General features: G+C 47.9%; 5 protein-coding genes across 5 annotated transcripts; all 5 read left to right on the forward strand.

Moving 5' to 3' along the window:
• Positions 1-85: 85 nt before the first annotated feature.
• Positions 86-1,650, forward strand: BC939DRAFT_456658 (ribosomal L27e protein family-domain-containing protein). Its single transcript, XM_051556366.1, has 5 exons — positions 86-139; positions 296-353; positions 1,081-1,246; positions 1,369-1,479; positions 1,597-1,650. Exons 1-5 carry the CDS (start codon positions 113-115, stop codon positions 1,643-1,645), a joined length of 411 nt encoding a protein of 136 aa, XP_051410491.1. The 5' UTR covers positions 86-112; the 3' UTR covers positions 1,646-1,650.
• A 189-nt stretch (positions 1,651-1,839) lies between these two features.
• On the forward strand, positions 1,840-3,146 carry BC939DRAFT_213892 (uncharacterized protein). Its single transcript, XM_051550728.1, has 3 exons — positions 1,840-1,942; positions 2,023-2,172; positions 2,282-3,146. Exons 1-3 carry the CDS (start codon positions 1,899-1,901, stop codon positions 2,820-2,822), a joined length of 735 nt encoding a protein of 244 aa, XP_051410492.1. The 5' UTR covers positions 1,840-1,898; the 3' UTR covers positions 2,823-3,146.
• On the forward strand, positions 2,822-3,939 carry BC939DRAFT_213914 (uncharacterized protein). The gene has a single exon (XM_051550729.1). It carries the CDS (start codon positions 2,948-2,950, stop codon positions 3,647-3,649), a length of 702 nt encoding a protein of 233 aa, XP_051410493.1. The 5' UTR covers positions 2,822-2,947; the 3' UTR covers positions 3,650-3,939.
• A 1,522-nt stretch (positions 3,940-5,461) lies between these two features.
• BC939DRAFT_213889 (protein phosphatase 2A regulatory B subunit) lies at positions 5,462-8,656 on the forward strand. The gene is made up of 10 exons (XM_051550727.1): positions 5,462-5,910; positions 6,028-6,224; positions 6,308-6,511; positions 6,619-6,809; positions 6,946-7,108; positions 7,199-7,369; positions 7,495-7,622; positions 7,702-7,803; positions 7,902-8,044; positions 8,135-8,656. The coding sequence occupies exons 1-10, from the start codon at positions 5,796-5,798 to the stop codon at positions 8,380-8,382; spliced, it is 1,662 nt and encodes a 553-aa protein (XP_051410494.1). The 5' UTR covers positions 5,462-5,795; the 3' UTR covers positions 8,383-8,656.
• A 3,516-nt stretch (positions 8,657-12,172) lies between these two features.
• On the forward strand, positions 12,173-17,154 carry BC939DRAFT_456668 (uncharacterized protein). Its single transcript, XM_051556367.1, has 9 exons — positions 12,173-12,618; positions 12,718-12,853; positions 12,955-13,165; positions 13,262-14,587; positions 14,690-15,101; positions 15,194-15,532; positions 15,636-15,741; positions 15,842-16,509; positions 16,595-17,154. Exons 1-9 carry the CDS (start codon positions 12,185-12,187, stop codon positions 17,115-17,117), a joined length of 4,155 nt encoding a protein of 1,384 aa, XP_051410495.1. The 5' UTR covers positions 12,173-12,184; the 3' UTR covers positions 17,118-17,154.
• Positions 17,155-17,159: the final 5 nt, after the last annotated feature.

Raw genomic sequence — 17,159 nt, forward strand, 5'->3', positions numbered from 1 at the left:
GTTTTGGTGGCGATAATCACGTGCGCTGTAACATTTTGGATCTGTGGTCTTATTGCTGTTACGGTTGCATCAAGCATAGAACTCTCTCTTTTCTCTATCTCTCTGCATCAAGATGGTCAAGTTCTTAAAGTCAGGAAAGGTATTGATCGATAATCCTGGCGATCATAAGGCCCATGGATGTATATCATCGGCATATTGTGGCCGATGACAGCGAAAGATTCGTTGATTGCAATCGATGGATAGATACGAGTGGCGACAATCCAACTTACATCGCCCATCTTAAAAATCACTGTAGGTCGCCGTCATCCTCAACGGTCGCTACGCCGGCAAGAAGGCCGTCATCGTGAAAAATAGCAAACCAACAACTGCTTTCGAATTATTTTCAAAGGGACTTTTATATGTTTTATCTGGTGGATCGGGACATGGAAGCAGTATTACAGGGAATACATTCGGCCATGGATTCAATCATTAGGATCAGGATCAGGATCAGGATGCGCTTACCTCAAAATTCATGTGGAGAATCTGATTCAGCATATCCCCCAGGGCACTAAGCAGTTGGAAGATCTTTTGTTCACTCATCACTTATCACCACCCTTGCTTCCACTTGGCGCTTTCTTTGACTCGAAACTTCGACGATTTTTATAAGGACTTTTGCCGACAAAGAGGGATCATCAACATCACCTTGTTTCCATTTGGACATATCGCACAGAAGGCGTATATAGTGCGACAACATTGGCCAGCTGCGATCTACTTCATTGCCATACTACAACAGCAAATGATAGCTGTCAGGAGACAGGCATTTTACTCAGATTACTGTGGTCATTTGCAGCAAAATCAGGAACAGCCCAGTGCGATATGCCATTCTTTTGCGGGATACAGGATATGCGAGTGAGGGGGTATTGGTGCTATTCTGGAGTTCTGTAATTTTTCATCCCATTTATTTTCGCGCTATTGCAACTTTATGTTTTTCATGTTCTACACTGTTTCCTCGCATTGGAAATATGTGCAAGATTCGTATGACCTGTGCCCTGCCTTTTTTGTTGTTTTTCTTTTCTCTTTCTTTTTTCCCAATATTACATGTCGATGAGGGAACCAAGGAGCGCGGTTACGGTCACGCTCTTGTTGCTGGTGTCGAGCGTTACCCCCTCAAGATCACCAAGAACATGGGCAAGAAGCGCGTCGCCAAGCGCTCCAAGGTCAAGCCTTTTATCAAGGTTATCAACTATAACCACTTGATGCCCACCCGGTAGGAACAGTTTTCAATTTTTCAATGGAGGATGCAACGCAATTGGAATTTTTCTTTTGCTTGGATGGATAGAATACTCATCATAGAGTTCTTTCGCTTTTGGTTTATTTTCATTTCAATAGCTACGGCCTGGAGTTGGAGACCTTGAAGTCTGTCCTCACCGTCGACTCTTTCAAGGAGCCCTCCCAGCGCGAGGAAGCCAAGAAGGCCATCAAGAAGCTCTTCGAGGAGAGGTATGGGGAACACACTTTGTGCAACATTTCGCTCAATGCCGTTGAATGGTGGTGTTTCCAATATATTCTACAATGATTGCTAACTTTGATCCTGTCTTGGCTCTTTTCTGTCTCCAGATACAACAGCGGCAAGAACAAGTGGTTCTTCACCAAGCTCCGTTTCTAAACGATTGGCATGGGAGGCTAGCCAAACAAATAAAACTTGATCTGTTTTCTTCAAAGCATTGTTATATATTTTATCTTTCCACTTCAAGAGCGCTCAGGCAAAAACATGGTGGCAAATTCACAGGAACAAGAACTGCCCCTTAAGATATGGATCTCCTGTTCTTTTAAACTTGTTGACTTGTACTCACCATTTCATTGCATCACTCCTACTCGGTCGCTCGACAACACCATCAACAACAACGAATTACAGGGCAATGGCAAAAAAAAACAAGAAGAAAGTTGTGCGCCCTTGGTGCTGGTATGTCTCTGTCCGTTTAATCTGATTGTTAACCTTTGTTCTGCTCGTTTGTACTGATCAAGTTTGTCCTTTGTCTGTAGGTACTGCGAACGTAGTTTCGAGGACGAGAAAGTCCTGATCTCCCATCAAAGAGCAAAGCATTTCAAATGCAATCGCTGCAACAAAAAACTCAACACTGCCGGAGGAATGGTCGTTCATGTTATGCAGGTCCACAAGGAAACTATTGACAAGTAAGTAGCGATCGCTTCCGGTGCTAAAAGTGGACCATGGCTTGTTTTGTCGTACCATCACAACTTACAAATGGTTGCCTCTTGCCATTGTTTGTTCTTGTTCTTGTAGAGTACCAAACGCAAACGTAGGTCGCGAGTCGACTGATTTGGAGATCTATGGCATGGAGGGCATACCTGAGGAGGATGTTATCGCATACAACGCAAAGCAGGACGCTGCTGATGACCATGTTAGCAAACGGCCCAAGCTGAACTCAACCCCTCTCGAGTTTTCGGAAGAGGATCTCCAAAGTCAATTGGCTGCTCACAAAGCTATGATGCAGGCCGCCGCGGCTCCATCTACTGGTCCTCCCACTGGCCCTCCTGCTGGCCCTTATGGTGCTCCTACAATGGCTTCCGGTGCCCCTGGCTCAACGCCATTGCCCCCAGGAATGGCCCCAGGAATGGCCCCAGGAATGGCCCCAGGTATGTCCATGACCCCTCCCGGAGCAACAGGTCCTGGAGCGTCTCTTCCACCCAATCATGGCCCGTACCCAGGTCAGTTCCAATATCCAGGTATGCCTCCAGCTGCTGCCTCAGTCATGCCTGCTGCATATAGCCAATTCTATCAGCCCAGACCACCGCAGCCATATGGAATGCCACCACCAAGGTAAGTCTTTGGCCTTGCAGGATGAAATGCTCGCTGGATCACAGTGTTGATCTTACCATGTTTGTACCCATGCTAATACCTTTCATGCCGTCAACCTCTCTCTGTAATCACAATGTGTAAACGCACAGTATGCCACATTCTGGCCCACCTCAGCAGTTCCCGCCATTCGGCAATCAAATGGGTCCGCCTGGATCTTGGCCGCCTCAGAGACCACCTCCAGGAGCACCGCTCACCATGCCACCCCAACAGCAGCCTCCAGGCTTTCCCCCCAGATTCATTAACGGACCACCGCCACCAGGCTTTATGCCTCCTCCAGGAATGCCACTACAGGGACCATATGGAGCTCAAGGACTTCCTCCGGGAATGCCGCCTCCAATGCATGCGCCGGGAATTCCACTGGGCTCGATGCCTCCCAGGCCACCACCTTCGTTCCCGCCTTCTCTTCCAGGTGGGCCGCTTTCTGCTACGATTGCTGATGGAACAGGAACGTCCTCTTTTTCCACAGGTACTCCCAACGCTCAGTTGAATCATAATTTGAAGCATACCCCACATATCACATCATCACCGGATCCCACGACGCTGGCCGCTGTCTCGGGAGCATCAACGACAACGACAGCGACAACAGTGGTTCCATCGGCACCAACAACTACCGATGGTAAATCTGCGACTAGCGGTGCTGTTAGTAAGAAGGACAGCGTGCTCGTATATGCGAACAATGACGTTTCTATGGTAAGTGACCTTAATCCATTTTTTATACTCTATGCCCCTCCTCTCCTCCCTCCTCCCTCTGCCCGCCCGCCCGACAACATACCGCTACCTAGTATTGACTGATTGACTGGCTGATTGACTGGTTGATTGACTGATCCACTGACTTGTTTCGATACTCTTCGTGTGTCTTTGTTATAGGAGGAAGTCAGGGCAGGATTGGAACGATACCGGTATAAACCCAAGGTGGGGTCAGCAGCATAAGTATTCTGTTGTCGCGCGTTTGTTCCGTTCCGTTTCTTTTTTATTTTATTGCAATATAATAAAAAGGAAGAGAAAGGAAGAAGGGCTCATAGCCACCAATGCCAAATAAGAATAAGAATACGAAAATAAAATAAAATAAAATAAGATAAAATAAAAAGCCTTAATGATTCAGGGTCTACTTGGTGGCAAGGCTTGTGAGGTGCTCTCGATGGTTCTTTTCCAGGTCGCTTGTGCTCTACCGGGAGACCATTGCATCTGATCTTAATCAGCACATCGACACGGGGCTAAGGCGGAGCGGACGCGAAAGAAAAGGAAGGAAGGAAGGGGATAAAAATGGATGAGCAAGGATTTTTAACTTCAAGGGAAGACTCTCGCGTGCGTCCCCAGACAGGCTATCTAATTATACCCGTCCCCCTGTCCAAGTTCATTCTCCATTTCTCCATTTGCCACCCCTTTGCACGAGCGGAATCCATAGAAACGCAATTGAAAATGAGAGCACACACACCGCAGACACACGTATTAAAATAATATAAATTGAATTGGGATTGGGGAGTGGGATTGGGGGACTGGGAGTTGGGAGGTTCAGTGGGAGGAGGAGGCGAGGAGTTTCCTTTTCCTCCTGCTGCTGCTGCTGCTGCTAACCTGGTGGTGGTGGTGGTTGTCTCTGCATCTTTCACTGTGCATTCTTCCTTGCTCTCTCTCGTTCTCTTTCTCTCTCTCTCTCTCTCTCTCTCGCTCTTCTTTCTTTCCTTGCTTTGCTCTGCATTTGCCAGCAAAAAAAAAAAAAAAGAAAAAGCAGAACTACCGTTCCTCTTATTCTTGTGCTCTTTTTTATATTCTACTGTATCCTTCTTTTTCCATCCGTCCTTCCTTCCCTCTCTCTCCCTCTTTTTCCCTTCCTCTCTTTTCATCTGCTCTGCATTTTGTCTCTTTCCTTCCTTCTTCCCTTTTCTCTTCCCTCTTCCCCCAAACAAGAAACTCAATGAAGGGCCTGAAGGGTGTCTTGACAAGAAACAAGTCGAAAACCACCAATAACGCCACCAGCACCAGCACCACCAGCACCAGCCCGAGTGCCGACTCTTCCACGACCACAGTCCTTGCTGCAACCGAAGCTCTCGAGCCATCCTCCTCTGTTGCTGCCAGCCAGAATCAGAGCAACCCTATCAACATCCACATCACTAACGGGGCCAGTATCTCACCGAACAGCAGCTCCAACAGCTCCAACAGCTCTAATAACAACTGGAACACGGGCGACTCCAGCGGCCTCAATACGAATACGAACACGAGGACGAACACTAACAGCAATATTGGCAGTGGCAGTGGCAGTAACAGCAGCACCAGAAGCCATAACCACACCTCCCAGACACCTGTCGAGGTACACACCAGTGCCACTAACGTCTACGCAAACGTATCAGATACGGCTGCAAGCAATCAAAACAACACCAGCAGCAACATCGACCCCATCAGTGGCAACAGTGGCGGTAGCATGACACACGATCAGCGCGACAGTCATCCTCCAACTATTGTGATCATGAATGCGGAGCCTGTAAGAATCGCCCACTAGCACTTTGCTGTGTCATCCACCCTCCTCTTTCTACACACAATCTGTTTTTGTTTTTGTTTTTTTCATATTACCGAGACCAGGGGGGCGGGGATATTGACTTTGTACTGTCGTTGGTTTCGTTATTGCTATCGTCGTTATTATTTGATACTGTCGCAGCTGTCCTAGTCCGTACCTGTACCTCTGGCTCTGCAATGTTGTCTTCCTCTAATCCCCCCCTTTTTTTTGCATCCACTCAAGCGTCAATTGTTTATGCGCAATCTTGTATATTCTGTCTTTCCCCTAACCTCTCGTATCTTTCTGTTTGTGCGCTTGCGTTAGTCCGAATATCACCAGACCGAGGCAACAGTGCAGTTTGCAGGCCATCCATCAGCGACGAGCCCTGCGTCTCCGTCTGGAAAGGTCGTTGGCGAGAAGGAGGTTCCCAAGAGCGGACCAATTAACAGGATGAAGAACGCACCCAAGGACGCGATTCCTATCAGCAAAACACCTAGGAGACAGCGATCGTCACGATTTCATGTTACAGAACGTGTTACGCTGGAGAGATTGCAAGCGTTGGATGGCAAGTAGCTCATTCTCTGACCAGAATGAATACCGTGTCCATGCCCTGGTTAATATGCAACTAACAACGTTGTCTTCCTATCCTCGCTTGTTTTGGACCGTCTTGAAAAACTCATAGAAGTGGCGCACATTGATCGACAGGAATTGTTTTTGCGAAAGATTGGGCAGTGTTCAGTCGTGTTTGATTTCAACGACGCGTCCTCAGAGCTGAAGGGCAAGGAGATTAAGCGCCAAGCCCTGACAGAAATCCTGGACTACATCACTAACAACAGAGGCGTTATTACTGAACCCGTATATCCAGAGGTCGTGAGCATGGTATGTTCGTCTGACCATTGTAATTTCTATTCTGTACGACGCATTATATGCCTCAAATTAACCGCGAATTCTTCTGTTCATAGTTTGCGACCAACCTCTTCAGGACAATCCCGCCGCAGGTCAATCCCACTGGAGAAGCTTTTGATCCAGAGGAGGATGAGCCTGTATTGGAGTTGGCATGGCCCCATCTGCAGATCGTGTACGAATTCTTTCTTCGTTTTATTGAATCTCCAGACTTCAACACGAACATGGCAAAGAAGTTCATCGATCACCACTTCATCCTTCAGGTAAGTCAAAAGGAGGCATTGTACTGCGGCATCGCCGCATGTCTAAATATCTGCTTTCTGAAACTCAACGTGTCATGCCCTGCTCTATCCCATCAATACGATCATAGCTGTTGGAGCTGTTTGATAGCGAGGATCCACGCGAGCGCGACTTTTTGAAGACGACACTCCATCGCATTTACGGCAAGTTTCTCAACCTGCGAGCATTTATCCGTCGTTCAATCAACAACGTGTTTTTCCAGTTCATTTATGAAAAGGAAAGACACAACGGCATCGCAGAACTGCTGGAGATCTTGGGAAGGTATGAACAAGTCGCTCGCAGGAAGGATTTCTTCTCGTCATATTTCAAGATGCTGCTATGCAATTGGATCTGTCACGTATCCTTTTTTTTTTTTTTTTTGGACTGACATATCCTAATTTATTTGTTAACCTTTCAGCATCATCAACGGATTCGCGTTGCCACTGAAAGAGGAACACAAGACGTTCCTCACAAAAGTGCTTCTACCCCTTCACAAAGCAAGATCCTTGACACTGTATCACCCACAACTGGCCTACTGTGTGGTGCAATTTTTGGAAAAGGATCCGGCATTAACAGAAGAGGTAACGTATTGGCAGCACTTTTTTTTTTTTTTTGAAGACCCCTGTGCATGTTTTACTTGTTACAAAACTCACCCTAGATGCATTGAATAGGTTGTTCACGGACTTTTGAGGTTCTGGCCCAAGGTCAACAGCCCCAAGGAAGTTATGTTTTTAAATGAAATTGAGGAGATTTTGGATGTTATCGAGCCCTCGGAGTTTGTCAAAATCGAGGGTCCATTGTTCACGCAGATTGCGCGCTGCGTCTCAAGCCCCCACTTCCAGGTATGGTCCCTACTAATCTATGGTGTACTGCGACTCTGACGCGTTCATCCATGCGAGCATCACCACTACCACCACCACCGCAGTCAACTCAATTATCTTGTTACGAATGACATTACTTATACTAGGTTGCTGAAAGGGCGCTATACTACTGGAACAACGAGTACATTGTTAACTTGATCCATGACAACGCGAACGAGATCTTGCCAATTGTATTCCAGTCTCTTTATAAAAACTCGAAAACACATTGGAACAGGTAGATACTGTTGTAATGCGGTCAACCTACTTGATTGATGCTGTAGTTCAATCACTCACCGTTATTGTACCTTTAATAGGACCATTCACGGCCTTGTATTCAATGCGCTCAAGCTGTTCATGGATGCAACCCCCAAGCTGTTTGATGAGTGCACGAGCCACTATCGTCAAGCACGCCAAAAGTAAGTCGGCCTTCGGTGCTCACAAGGCTTCATACGAAAACGAAGAATGAGACCATTCGTAAATACTGATTACTTTATTCTGTGCTCTCGTATAATAGCGACCGCAAGCGCCTTCAAGACAGAGAGGAGACGTGGCAGCAGCTGGAGCATCTGGCGGCCGAGAACTATGCTAATCTCTCGGCACAAGGTGCTGTATCGGCGCCACTTCCACCTTCAGCAGAACCTGTCTCAGTTCCACTCGGTAACGTAGCATGGGCGATGCCGCCTACTACAACTGTCAGCTCTGCTTAGCTATTATCCTAATCGTCGTCTCTATACTTGTATAAATTAGAGCCGTTTGATCAAGGCGATGCTGCGGATGAAGCTGATGAAGAGCTTTTGGAGAACGGAGGAGCGGAACAGGACCTCTACAGCGGCGATTTGCAGACATTTGATAACAGTGGTCCAGTTTTTCACCAGTTCCGCCGAAAGTCGATTATACCAGTGGACGAGACAGTTTTGGACGAACTGTCGCGCCACCGCAGTCTAGAAGAGGTACTGGATATGCAGCGCACGTCAGCCAATGCCGAGAACGAGTAGACTGAGGGAGGAGACAGCAGCAGGGGAAGCAGTTGGCCGTGCTGTCATTGGAAAGGAGCCATGGTTGGATACCCATTTGTAGGAGAGAGAGTGACAGAGGCCGTGAGAGATGCAGACGACGCCATGTCCTGGAAGAAGTGGATCATCAGGGAAGTTCTTCAGAGCGAACTCGGGATTGCAGGTCGGAGGTGGAGACAAGATGGAGAAGAACAATCGCCTCAACCCCTTATAGACTTGTCGAAAATAAAATTAGACATAACTGATTGCTTCTCCATATCTGTGGCCAATGTATTACGTGTTAAGTTGAGGAATGAGCGAGGTGCCTGGCACTGCTTGATACGGATGCGAGCTGAGTCTCTCCGTTCCAGAAAAGAATAGCAAGGTGGGCATGTCCAGCTACCATACACAGCAATGCATAATTATGGAGGGCTTTCTCCTCGTGCATCAGAGTGCACAGAAGCCGATTTTTGTTTCTTGGTCTGTCGGTGTCATTTTCAAAGACATCCAAGACTATTGCTGCTGTGCTTCATACATTTCATTGAGGAGTCTACTGAGGCTGTTTTTGGAGTCCTTTTGGCGATCGTGATTCACCTCGAGCCTGCAGGAGCCGCATTGCTTCCCGCGGTCTCCCGCTTGCCTCGGTTGGTTTCGCTTTTATCGATATGGAAAACAATGTCGCCTGCGTCCAAGTCAATAATGCACTTTCGGACTCAAGTCTCAACTAGAATGTCACCGGTGCCGCCTGGATGTCCTCTCCATGACATTTCCTTGTGCGTGTCTCAAGCCCGGTCGCGCTTTGTGCGCGTCAGTGCTACTGCAGCTGCCACTTTTCGTTCTGCTTGTCGATTTGGATAACTGTGATATCTTGCTGGCGCGCTGACTTGGTCTTGTAAGCGTAACCTAGTACAGCTATAACCGACGCTGCCCAGGGCTTTCTAGCTGGTGTTCACGATAAAAAGAATTGTTAGCTAAGACATCGATTTGCAACGCCATTGGAACATATTAGAGAAAACGATGCTTAGCTTGACGATAGCTCAAGCTCAAGTTGTGTCTTGCGCAGCTCTCGCGTTCTTTTTGTAGCCTCTCTTTATTCAAGAGGACGCGCCCAACGCGCCTTCGTTTTCCATGTGTCGATAGTGGTTTGCAGACTATGGGTCTGCTGGTGTGCTCCTCAAAGAACCAGCCATCGCAGTCGTAGATTGCTCCAGAATCCTTTCCTAGGATCAGGGCCACCTGACAGACCCTTGACCATGATGTCTCCGCCCCTAGACTCACAGTCTACTGTCTTATGCGCTGGTGAGCGATCCTTCGCACGACCGTAGCCGAGCCCCTCGAGGACGATCTTGGAGGAGGGAAAGTGCAGAGTGGGGAGAGGAAGGAAGGAGAAGCGTCTCCAGCACAAGTGAGTTCAGTGCCGCGCAATTTGACGCGAAAAATACCTCGCCGAAAGTTGTGTACAAAAGAAAGATGAATCTTCACACAAAGTGCGCTCTGCGGATGCAAAAAAAAAAAAGGCTGGTGGTACTTCTCTATCTTATGAAAGGTGTGGTGTCCCAGACGCATGAAGGTGCCTTTGCAGGGAGCGATGCATCCATTCTTATGCTGCCAACGATTACTCATAGCATCATGGCATGTCGTGCTTCATACAAAAAAATAGTCGCTGTCCTACTATGAGAGCGGCCAAAATTCACACTCCTATTCGATATGGTCGGCTGCGTTGATTAGCTAACCGACTCTTGAGGACTCAGAGCAGTCGAAGAAGCAGGATGTCTGCAGCGCTGTTTTGATTACGTGTGTGCCAGGAAAACTTCTTCTTTGATCGCTGTAAAATACGGTTGGAAGTTCACTTCAACAGCATTACTGAATAAAAGTCATGCACTGTCTCATACATGCAAATTGACTGCTGTGCTTTTGAACAAAGGGTCCCACAATTGCAAATGGATGAACATGGTCCAACGGTTTGATCAATTGTTCCGAGTGACTACCTCCTTCCAGTATAAAAAGACCATTCTTCTCCCTTCTCTTCTTCCTCATAAATGGCTCAGACCTCAATGGTCCTAGACAATGGCTAGCGGAATGCAATGACCTTTTTGGTACGCACTCTTCCCCTGAAAGTCTCCAGCGTGAACGTGACGCGCACTCTAATCCCCGCACACAATGGGTAGACAGGGACACTTAATGATGGGGTCGGGCACGCGTACCTAGGAGCGAGCAGAAGCACCAGAGTTGTTGACCATCTGAGGATCGAATCGCATTATATCGCGCGGTAATGCGAATTAATTTTTGAAGGCCCCCTTTGGGGCCTTATTCTCTTTACTCCACTACAAAAAAAAAAAAAAAAAAAAAAAAAAAAAAGAAAAGAAAAGAAAAAGAAAAAGAAAACGACACAAGTGTAGGAAAAGGGAGTTCATGGGGAGCAAGACAGGAGCCTGATGCAACGCTCATGTTGCTTTCTGCATTCATCCTGAATTAGATCACCTCGCAACTTATACGGTACTCTATTGGGCGGAGTCTATCTGTCTCGAATTTCTGTCCAGTATGTCGACACACGCGCCGAAGGAGCCCACGACGCAGCACGCAATAAATTCGCGCGCCAAGCAGGCGTCTCTTTTTGTTTGAAAAAACCTCCCATGGCTTCTATTCCCAGCTGTGATTGTCCTGTCTTTTGTTCGGTTTGCGTCGATATTCGTGGTTCCGTTGCTTCGTTAGACAGCAAGGTCTTGGTATCATGGCATGTTGGCACATGCATTTTTTTTTTTCGGAAAACATTATGATGCGGATTTGTCTGCCAAAGGCCATACGACCCTGGTCCAAGGAAAACTATACGTTAGCATTACCACCCTCAGTGAATATTCTTTCCAACAAAAGGCTACCTCCAATGAAAGGCGAGCGTAGCAATCATAGTGAGATAAATAACAATGGAGTACAGGAGTTGTGAAGGGTACAATGGTAGGAAACGGATGTTCAGCATCAATGAGATGACAGACGACAGGTGGTATGCCGACACGGCGAATAATGAGTTGCTTGTGATGGCATGGCCATGGAAAGAGTCTCAGAAAGATGCTGGAGAATAGAACGTAGGAGTCTACGGTGCTAAATCGGTGGCAGATCCCTCCCAAGAGGGGCACGACTGGCCTAAAAGCACCCTAAAAGAAAGAAAGAAAAAGATGAGGGTGGGTTGAGGAGCTGTGTAGAGGAAGGAGCAGCAAGGCGAACACAGAAGTTGGAAAAGACCCTCATTTATCTCATAGACAGGTGTTTGCACAACCGATCGCACAGGGCTTTTGTGCAAGACCCAGCCTTGCTCGATCGTCTTCTATAGCAGGTGGCCAACCTGGTATTAGACCTAGGGAATGTCTGATAAGTCTTAGTGCCTAGAGACCTGACATCCTCATTTCGCCTCGCCTGAGAACGCAGACGCGTCCAGAACGCAGAACTCTCTTTTCCACAGACCAGGGCAGATGTCCTATTGGCTGCACATACATTTTAGTGGCGTCTGATGAACATTGGAAAAAGAAGCCGATGTCCCTGGTTGCAGCGGCAGTCTTTCAGGCTCCACATACCATAGTATAGCTGCATCCTTGTACAAAAACGATAATACTTTATTATCCAAAAGCTATGGTCCCGTATCGTTTGGGATGATCAGCTTTCCGGATGAGTAGATGCTGCTCATATCAATTTCTTTTGAAGTGTAGGCCGGTGCTTTATTTCCAATCTAATATGTAATTCCTACCATGTAGCCCACAAAAAAACGTACTGATCGTTTTTATAGGAACTCCATCGTCCTTTCCCTAAATTTGCAATGAACAGGAACAGGAGCAGGAACGAAGCCAGGGAGAGCGACGACAGCGAGAGCGATAGCCGGGAAGAGGAGAACGAAGAGCAACTTCTATCCTCGGAGACCCAACAGCTGGGCCAGGCGAACCACCCTGACGATGAACCAACAGACCACAACAAAACCAGCGGCAGCAGCAGCAGAAAGGGCGACAAAGCTATGGTAAGGGAGGCGCGTCAGGCAGGTCCTAAACCGCTCCCTCGCCTTTCAACATCTTTGGGTTCCCAGTTCACCATACACGGGAACCCGTCCTCCTCAGTCCTTCCGAGAGCTCCGACATTCAGCAATGGCGTAGGTTCATCGTTCGTCGACACAATGACTCAACAACTCTCTATCCACGTGGAACAACCTGTCGGGAGCATGAGTATCTCGCCTAGCAGCCGTGATGTCGTACTTGCAGCGTAAGATGGCAAAGTCGTTCGATGTCCTTGCGCTCAGCCTCAGCTGATCACTAACGGTATTCGATACAACATTCTTTCACGATTATGAACGTTTTACAGGAGGAAAGGACTTTTCATCATTGATCTTGAGAACCCATATGAACCACCTCGGCTACTTCATCATCTGACAAAATGGGAGGTGGCAGACGTACAGTGGAACCCACACTTCAGTCGAGAAAACTGGATCGCATCCACGGTAAGTGCTCAACTAACTCTAATCTGGCATACCGCACAGCACGGTCTTCTCCACAGCATGGCTTTATAACGGTGCCTATGCTACTTTTCCGCTTTTATCAGTCAAATCAAAAGGCACTCATCTGGAATTTGAGCCATAACGCACCGCGCGCAGTTGAGCTCATCCTACATGCGCATAACAGAGCCATTAGCGATATCAATTGGTCGCCGTTTCATCCAGATCTCCTTGCAACATGTTCAGTAGACACGTTTGTTCATCTGTGGGATCTCAGGACACCAAAGAAGCCCGTTAACTCGTTTTGCGCATGGACTGGTAAGCAGAGTTCGCATTTGAAGGAGCAGCTAATGTGTTACATTGGCGGTATACGAATATGAATATCGATCCAACGGTATTTCTCATTTCATGTAGCTGCTGCAACAGTTGTCAAGTTCAACAGAAAGGATGAGTACACGCTTGCATCAGCACACGACACCAAGGTGGAAGTTTGGGATACCAGGAAAGGATCTTCCCCATACATTAGCATTCCGGCTCACAAGCAAAAGATCAATGGTATTGATTGGAGTCGTAAGCACAGGAATCATATCGTCACCTGCAGTTTGGACAAGACCATAAAATTCTGGGACATTGACAATCCTAGTCAGCCTCACAAGGTGATTGCGACCAAATCCCCCGTTTGGCGTGCAAGGCATACTCCATTTGGTCATGGCATTTTGACAATGCCTCAGAGAACCGAAACGGCGCTTTTACTTTGGAATCGGGACCATTCGGAGGAGCCTGTTTGCAAATTTGAGGGCCATACAGACACGGTTAAGGAGTTTGTCTGGCGTGTGCGCAAAGCTGGAGACGAAACACTTTTTCAGCTGGTTACCTGGTCCAAGGACCAACATCTTCGATTGTGGCCAATAAGCGACAAGATGTTGGAGGCCATGGATCACAAAGCGACAACGCCTATCGACGTTGCACCATATCCACCAATGTATGAAAACATGTCGTTCAGGGACCCGCCACCTCAAAATATGACGGCAACACCATCGAGGGCACTATCGACGCTACGCGTCCTAGCTGGCAATCGACTCTCTACGATGACTCCCTTCAGAACATCGATGTCATCTCGCACAGTGGGTCCTGTGGGTAGCCACGGTGGATATTATAGGGACAGGAAGGCGCCGTCGCCGCTGGTATGGATGCAGGGTGTTCGGATGGTCAAGCCTAGCGGAGAGCTTGGGCTGCCGGATCGTGCATCACCACAGACTGTTGCTACAGAAATTGCGGCTGTCGGACAAAAGTTCCAGAACGTCAAGTTTGAAAAGGTCAATGTTGCTGGCAGGACCTGCACAATCAGCCTCAACAGTCTTCGATCAAACGAGGGAGTGTCGTTTCTTCGCGTCAATATTTCTTTCCCGCAATTCTATCCCAAGAAGGCACCTCCAACATTTGAGATCCAAAAGTCAGGGATGCTGTCAATGGCCACACGTGCTCAAATTGCAGCCAATCTGGACCATATTGCAGCGACACATGCATCCAGGGGGTTGCCGTGTTTGGAGGCTATCATTCGATGCTTGCTGGGGGAAGACAAACGAGACGAAGCCTTAGACAAGGGAGATGATTCGGATGAGGAGGACACGATTGTCAACCCGTTACGGAAATCTCGAGGGCGCGATAGCGGTGCGGGAGATAAGAGGGATCAACAGGTCCCGTTTCCTTGCCTATGTGGAGCTGTTTTTGCCACTAACGGTAAGGACAAGTCCTTCTCATCTTGGAGCGTACGGAGTTGTGGACTATATTTTTTCAGTTCTAAATGTTTGCTATTTTTTTCTGTGTAATCGTGGGATATAGGAAAACTTGTTACGTTCTTCTCAAAACTCCGTACACCTCATGCTACGACTACCAGTATATCAACGACTGGGCGCAGCAATGCTTTGCTTAAGGCTGCATACACTTACACCCACCCTCGAACATACGCGTCGATGGGTGAATACAAGGCATTCTCGCGTCTGCCTAGCGGGGCTGAGGGACTGGCAGGAACGGTGTCCAGCTTTGTCGCAGATGCAGACGACCAGGATGACCTCTGGCCCATGCCCAACCTGTTTACAAAGACCAAACCCAAGCAGGAGCTTGTGCGCGTCACCAGGAAACCAAAAGATCAACCCGTCTATTTCAAAGCGCAGCCGCAATCTCGGAGTACTTTATACCTCAAGGATATCACGCACTTACTCCCCGTATCTCCGAGATTGGCTGCCGCTTATACGTATGTCGTCGATTCCTGTTTAACAGAACCCTTTGCTTCCTTTTTACGTATCAGGAGCTGACGCTTCTTCTTATTCTTGGTATGCCATTTAGGCTGAACGGTGATAATGTATCGGAGATTTGCGAGCAGAACGCGCTGCAGGCACGATACTTGGGACGTCTGGACTTGTACAAGATTTGGAAGCTGGCAGCGCTAATTCTAACGCTATCTGTACCCATGGATCCTGTCACGTTCGAGATGAACAAGACCGAAATTTCCAAAATGAACTCGCAAACACATCCGGACAAACTGTTGGATCTTATGAACCGCTCCAGTCATGCCAAGCAACGTCGCGACAGTGGCATGGCATTCGTTCCTGTTTTAGAGGATACATTTTACCAAAAGGTCCGATGGGGCACCCATCCCCTGGGAAGGAAATTGGTCGATGTGCTGTAAGTGAGGCCTATCGTAGTAGGGTTTGTTTCGTGGCTATTTCGTGTGTCTATCATATCCTCATATCAAGATTCTCATTCTTTTCTATCGCCCTAAAAACAGCTTTTCCTATCTTGAGCGCCACGGGGATATTCAGATGCTGGCACTGCTCTCTTGTGTCTTCAAGGATCCTTTCAGGAACACAATTGCAGTGACAGGCATAACACCTGTAAGTTAGACGAATTTGGGCAGACGTAACCTTGTAAATGTTGGTAAACATTAGCTAGTTGTGCCAACGAACCACTACATATTACCTGACACACATATAGCCACAAGCACATTATCGTCCATACCGTCAGTCGCCAATAAGCGATGTACCTGACTACTTCAATAGCCGACAGCCCAGCAACACAAGGTCACTCACTGGGCTCCCTAGTAATACGACGCCTATGTCCATGGACCAGAGTCCTGTGCGTGCAAGAACACCTGCAACGACAAGGATATCGCCATATCTTAACCGAGTCTCACCTACTACCGCGGCATTTGGCACCTCATACTCTTCATCGATGCGAAGAACACCAAGTCGATTATACAATGGAGCCTTGACGTCGCCTCTTACGACACCTTCATCACTAAGAGAGGCCTATTCTGACATAAACCCAGGATATGGACCGCTTGTGGCGCCCATCATCACGAATGCCTATGCCACCCAAGCAACCATTGCACAGGACACTGCAGCATCGTCCACACTAGCATCGGCATCATCAACAATAAGGGATTCAGGACCACCACTGCCATATACACACAGCAAGCGCGACTCTTACAACTCAGTGCAAGGCACCAGTCCTACGCTGCTCCCGAAATTGGCGCCGATACATCGACGCGAATCGAGCTCCTCTCCATCATCCATTGTTGAGAAGAATGAGCGGCATACGGTCCGGGCGAGCGGGTTTAAGATGGTGAAGATGAACGGCGGTTTTTTTGACTCGGATGAGACGTAAGCAGAACTGACATTTTTCTTTGCTCAGTCCGTATACATTTCAACCAATTGTGTCTAAACAGTATCCTACTCTTAATTCTAGGCCGATGAGCATACAACTGCTGGACCCAGCCAAAGAGTCCCAACACAACACATGGCGTCTACTATACGCCGAAATGATGTACAGTTGGGGGCTGTTTGAAGCACGCACCGAATTGCTCAAATTCCTGACATCCAAACCTAACATCAGCTATCGACTCAAGGAGGATGCCTCGCCACTCGAGCGAATCCTAGGGATCGAGAAGCGAGGGCCCCAGATCTTCAACAAGTGCTTTGAATGTGAAAACAGACTGTATCCGAGCTATAAGTGCGATTTCTGTAAGCGGATGCGAATCGGGATCAAGTGTACGATCTGTCATATCTCGGTCCGCGGTCGGACCAGCGTCTGTCTCAAGTGTGCGCATGGCGGGCATTCGGAGCACATGTGGCAATGGTTTGTGCAGGAGCGTAACACGGTCTGTCCTACGGGCTGTGGATGCGAGTGTATGGTGAATTATGGAGGATGGGCAGGCGGAAAAGAAGTTCCGCTGATGACGAGGCAGGCGCTGCCGCAGGAATCCCTGTAGAAACGTGAAGAAAATAAAAACCTGTATTTGTAGCGCTCATGA

This window comes from Gamsiella multidivaricata, assembly GCF_025024155.1.
Source record: "Gamsiella multidivaricata strain RSA 2152 chromosome Unknown BC939scaffold_48, whole genome shotgun sequence".
In the NCBI taxonomy this organism is placed as follows: Eukaryota; Fungi; Mortierellomycota; class Mortierellomycetes; order Mortierellales; family Mortierellaceae; genus Gamsiella; species Gamsiella multidivaricata.

Coding starts and splice junctions, on each gene's coding strand:
- BC939DRAFT_456658 (XM_051556366.1), top strand. CDS start 113: ATGGTCAAGTTCTTAAAGTCAGGAAAG. Junction 140..295: donor AGTTCTTAAAGTCAGGAAAG/GTATTGATCGAT, acceptor AAATCACTGTAG/GTCGCCGTCATCCTCAACGG. Junction 1,247..1,368: donor AACCACTTGATGCCCACCCG/GTAGGAACAGTT, acceptor TCATTTCAATAG/CTACGGCCTGGAGTTGGAGA.
- BC939DRAFT_213892 (XM_051550728.1), top strand. CDS start 1,899: ATGGCAAAAAAAAACAAGAAGAAAGTTGTGCGCCCTTGGTGCTG. Junction 1,943..2,022: donor GTTGTGCGCCCTTGGTGCTG/GTATGTCTCTGT, acceptor CTTTGTCTGTAG/GTACTGCGAACGTAGTTTCG. Junction 2,173..2,281: donor CACAAGGAAACTATTGACAA/GTAAGTAGCGAT, acceptor TTGTTCTTGTAG/AGTACCAAACGCAAACGTAG.
- BC939DRAFT_213914 (XM_051550729.1), top strand. CDS start 2,948: ATGCCACATTCTGGCCCACCTCAGCAGTTCCCGCCATTCGGCAATCAA.
- BC939DRAFT_213889 (XM_051550727.1), top strand. CDS start 5,796: ATGAAGAACGCACCCAAGGACGCGATTCCTATCAGCAAAACACCTAGG. Junction 6,810..6,945: donor CTGCTGGAGATCTTGGGAAG/GTATGAACAAGT, acceptor TTAACCTTTCAG/CATCATCAACGGATTCGCGT. Junction 8,045..8,134: donor ACCTGTCTCAGTTCCACTCG/GTAACGTAGCAT, acceptor TGTATAAATTAG/AGCCGTTTGATCAAGGCGAT.
- BC939DRAFT_456668 (XM_051556367.1), top strand. CDS start 12,185: ATGAACAGGAACAGGAGCAGGAACGAAGCCAGGGAGAGCGACGACAGC. Junction 12,619..12,717: donor CGTGATGTCGTACTTGCAGC/GTAAGATGGCAA, acceptor AACGTTTTACAG/GAGGAAAGGACTTTTCATCA. Junction 15,102..15,193: donor AGATTGGCTGCCGCTTATAC/GTATGTCGTCGA, acceptor TATGCCATTTAG/GCTGAACGGTGATAATGTAT.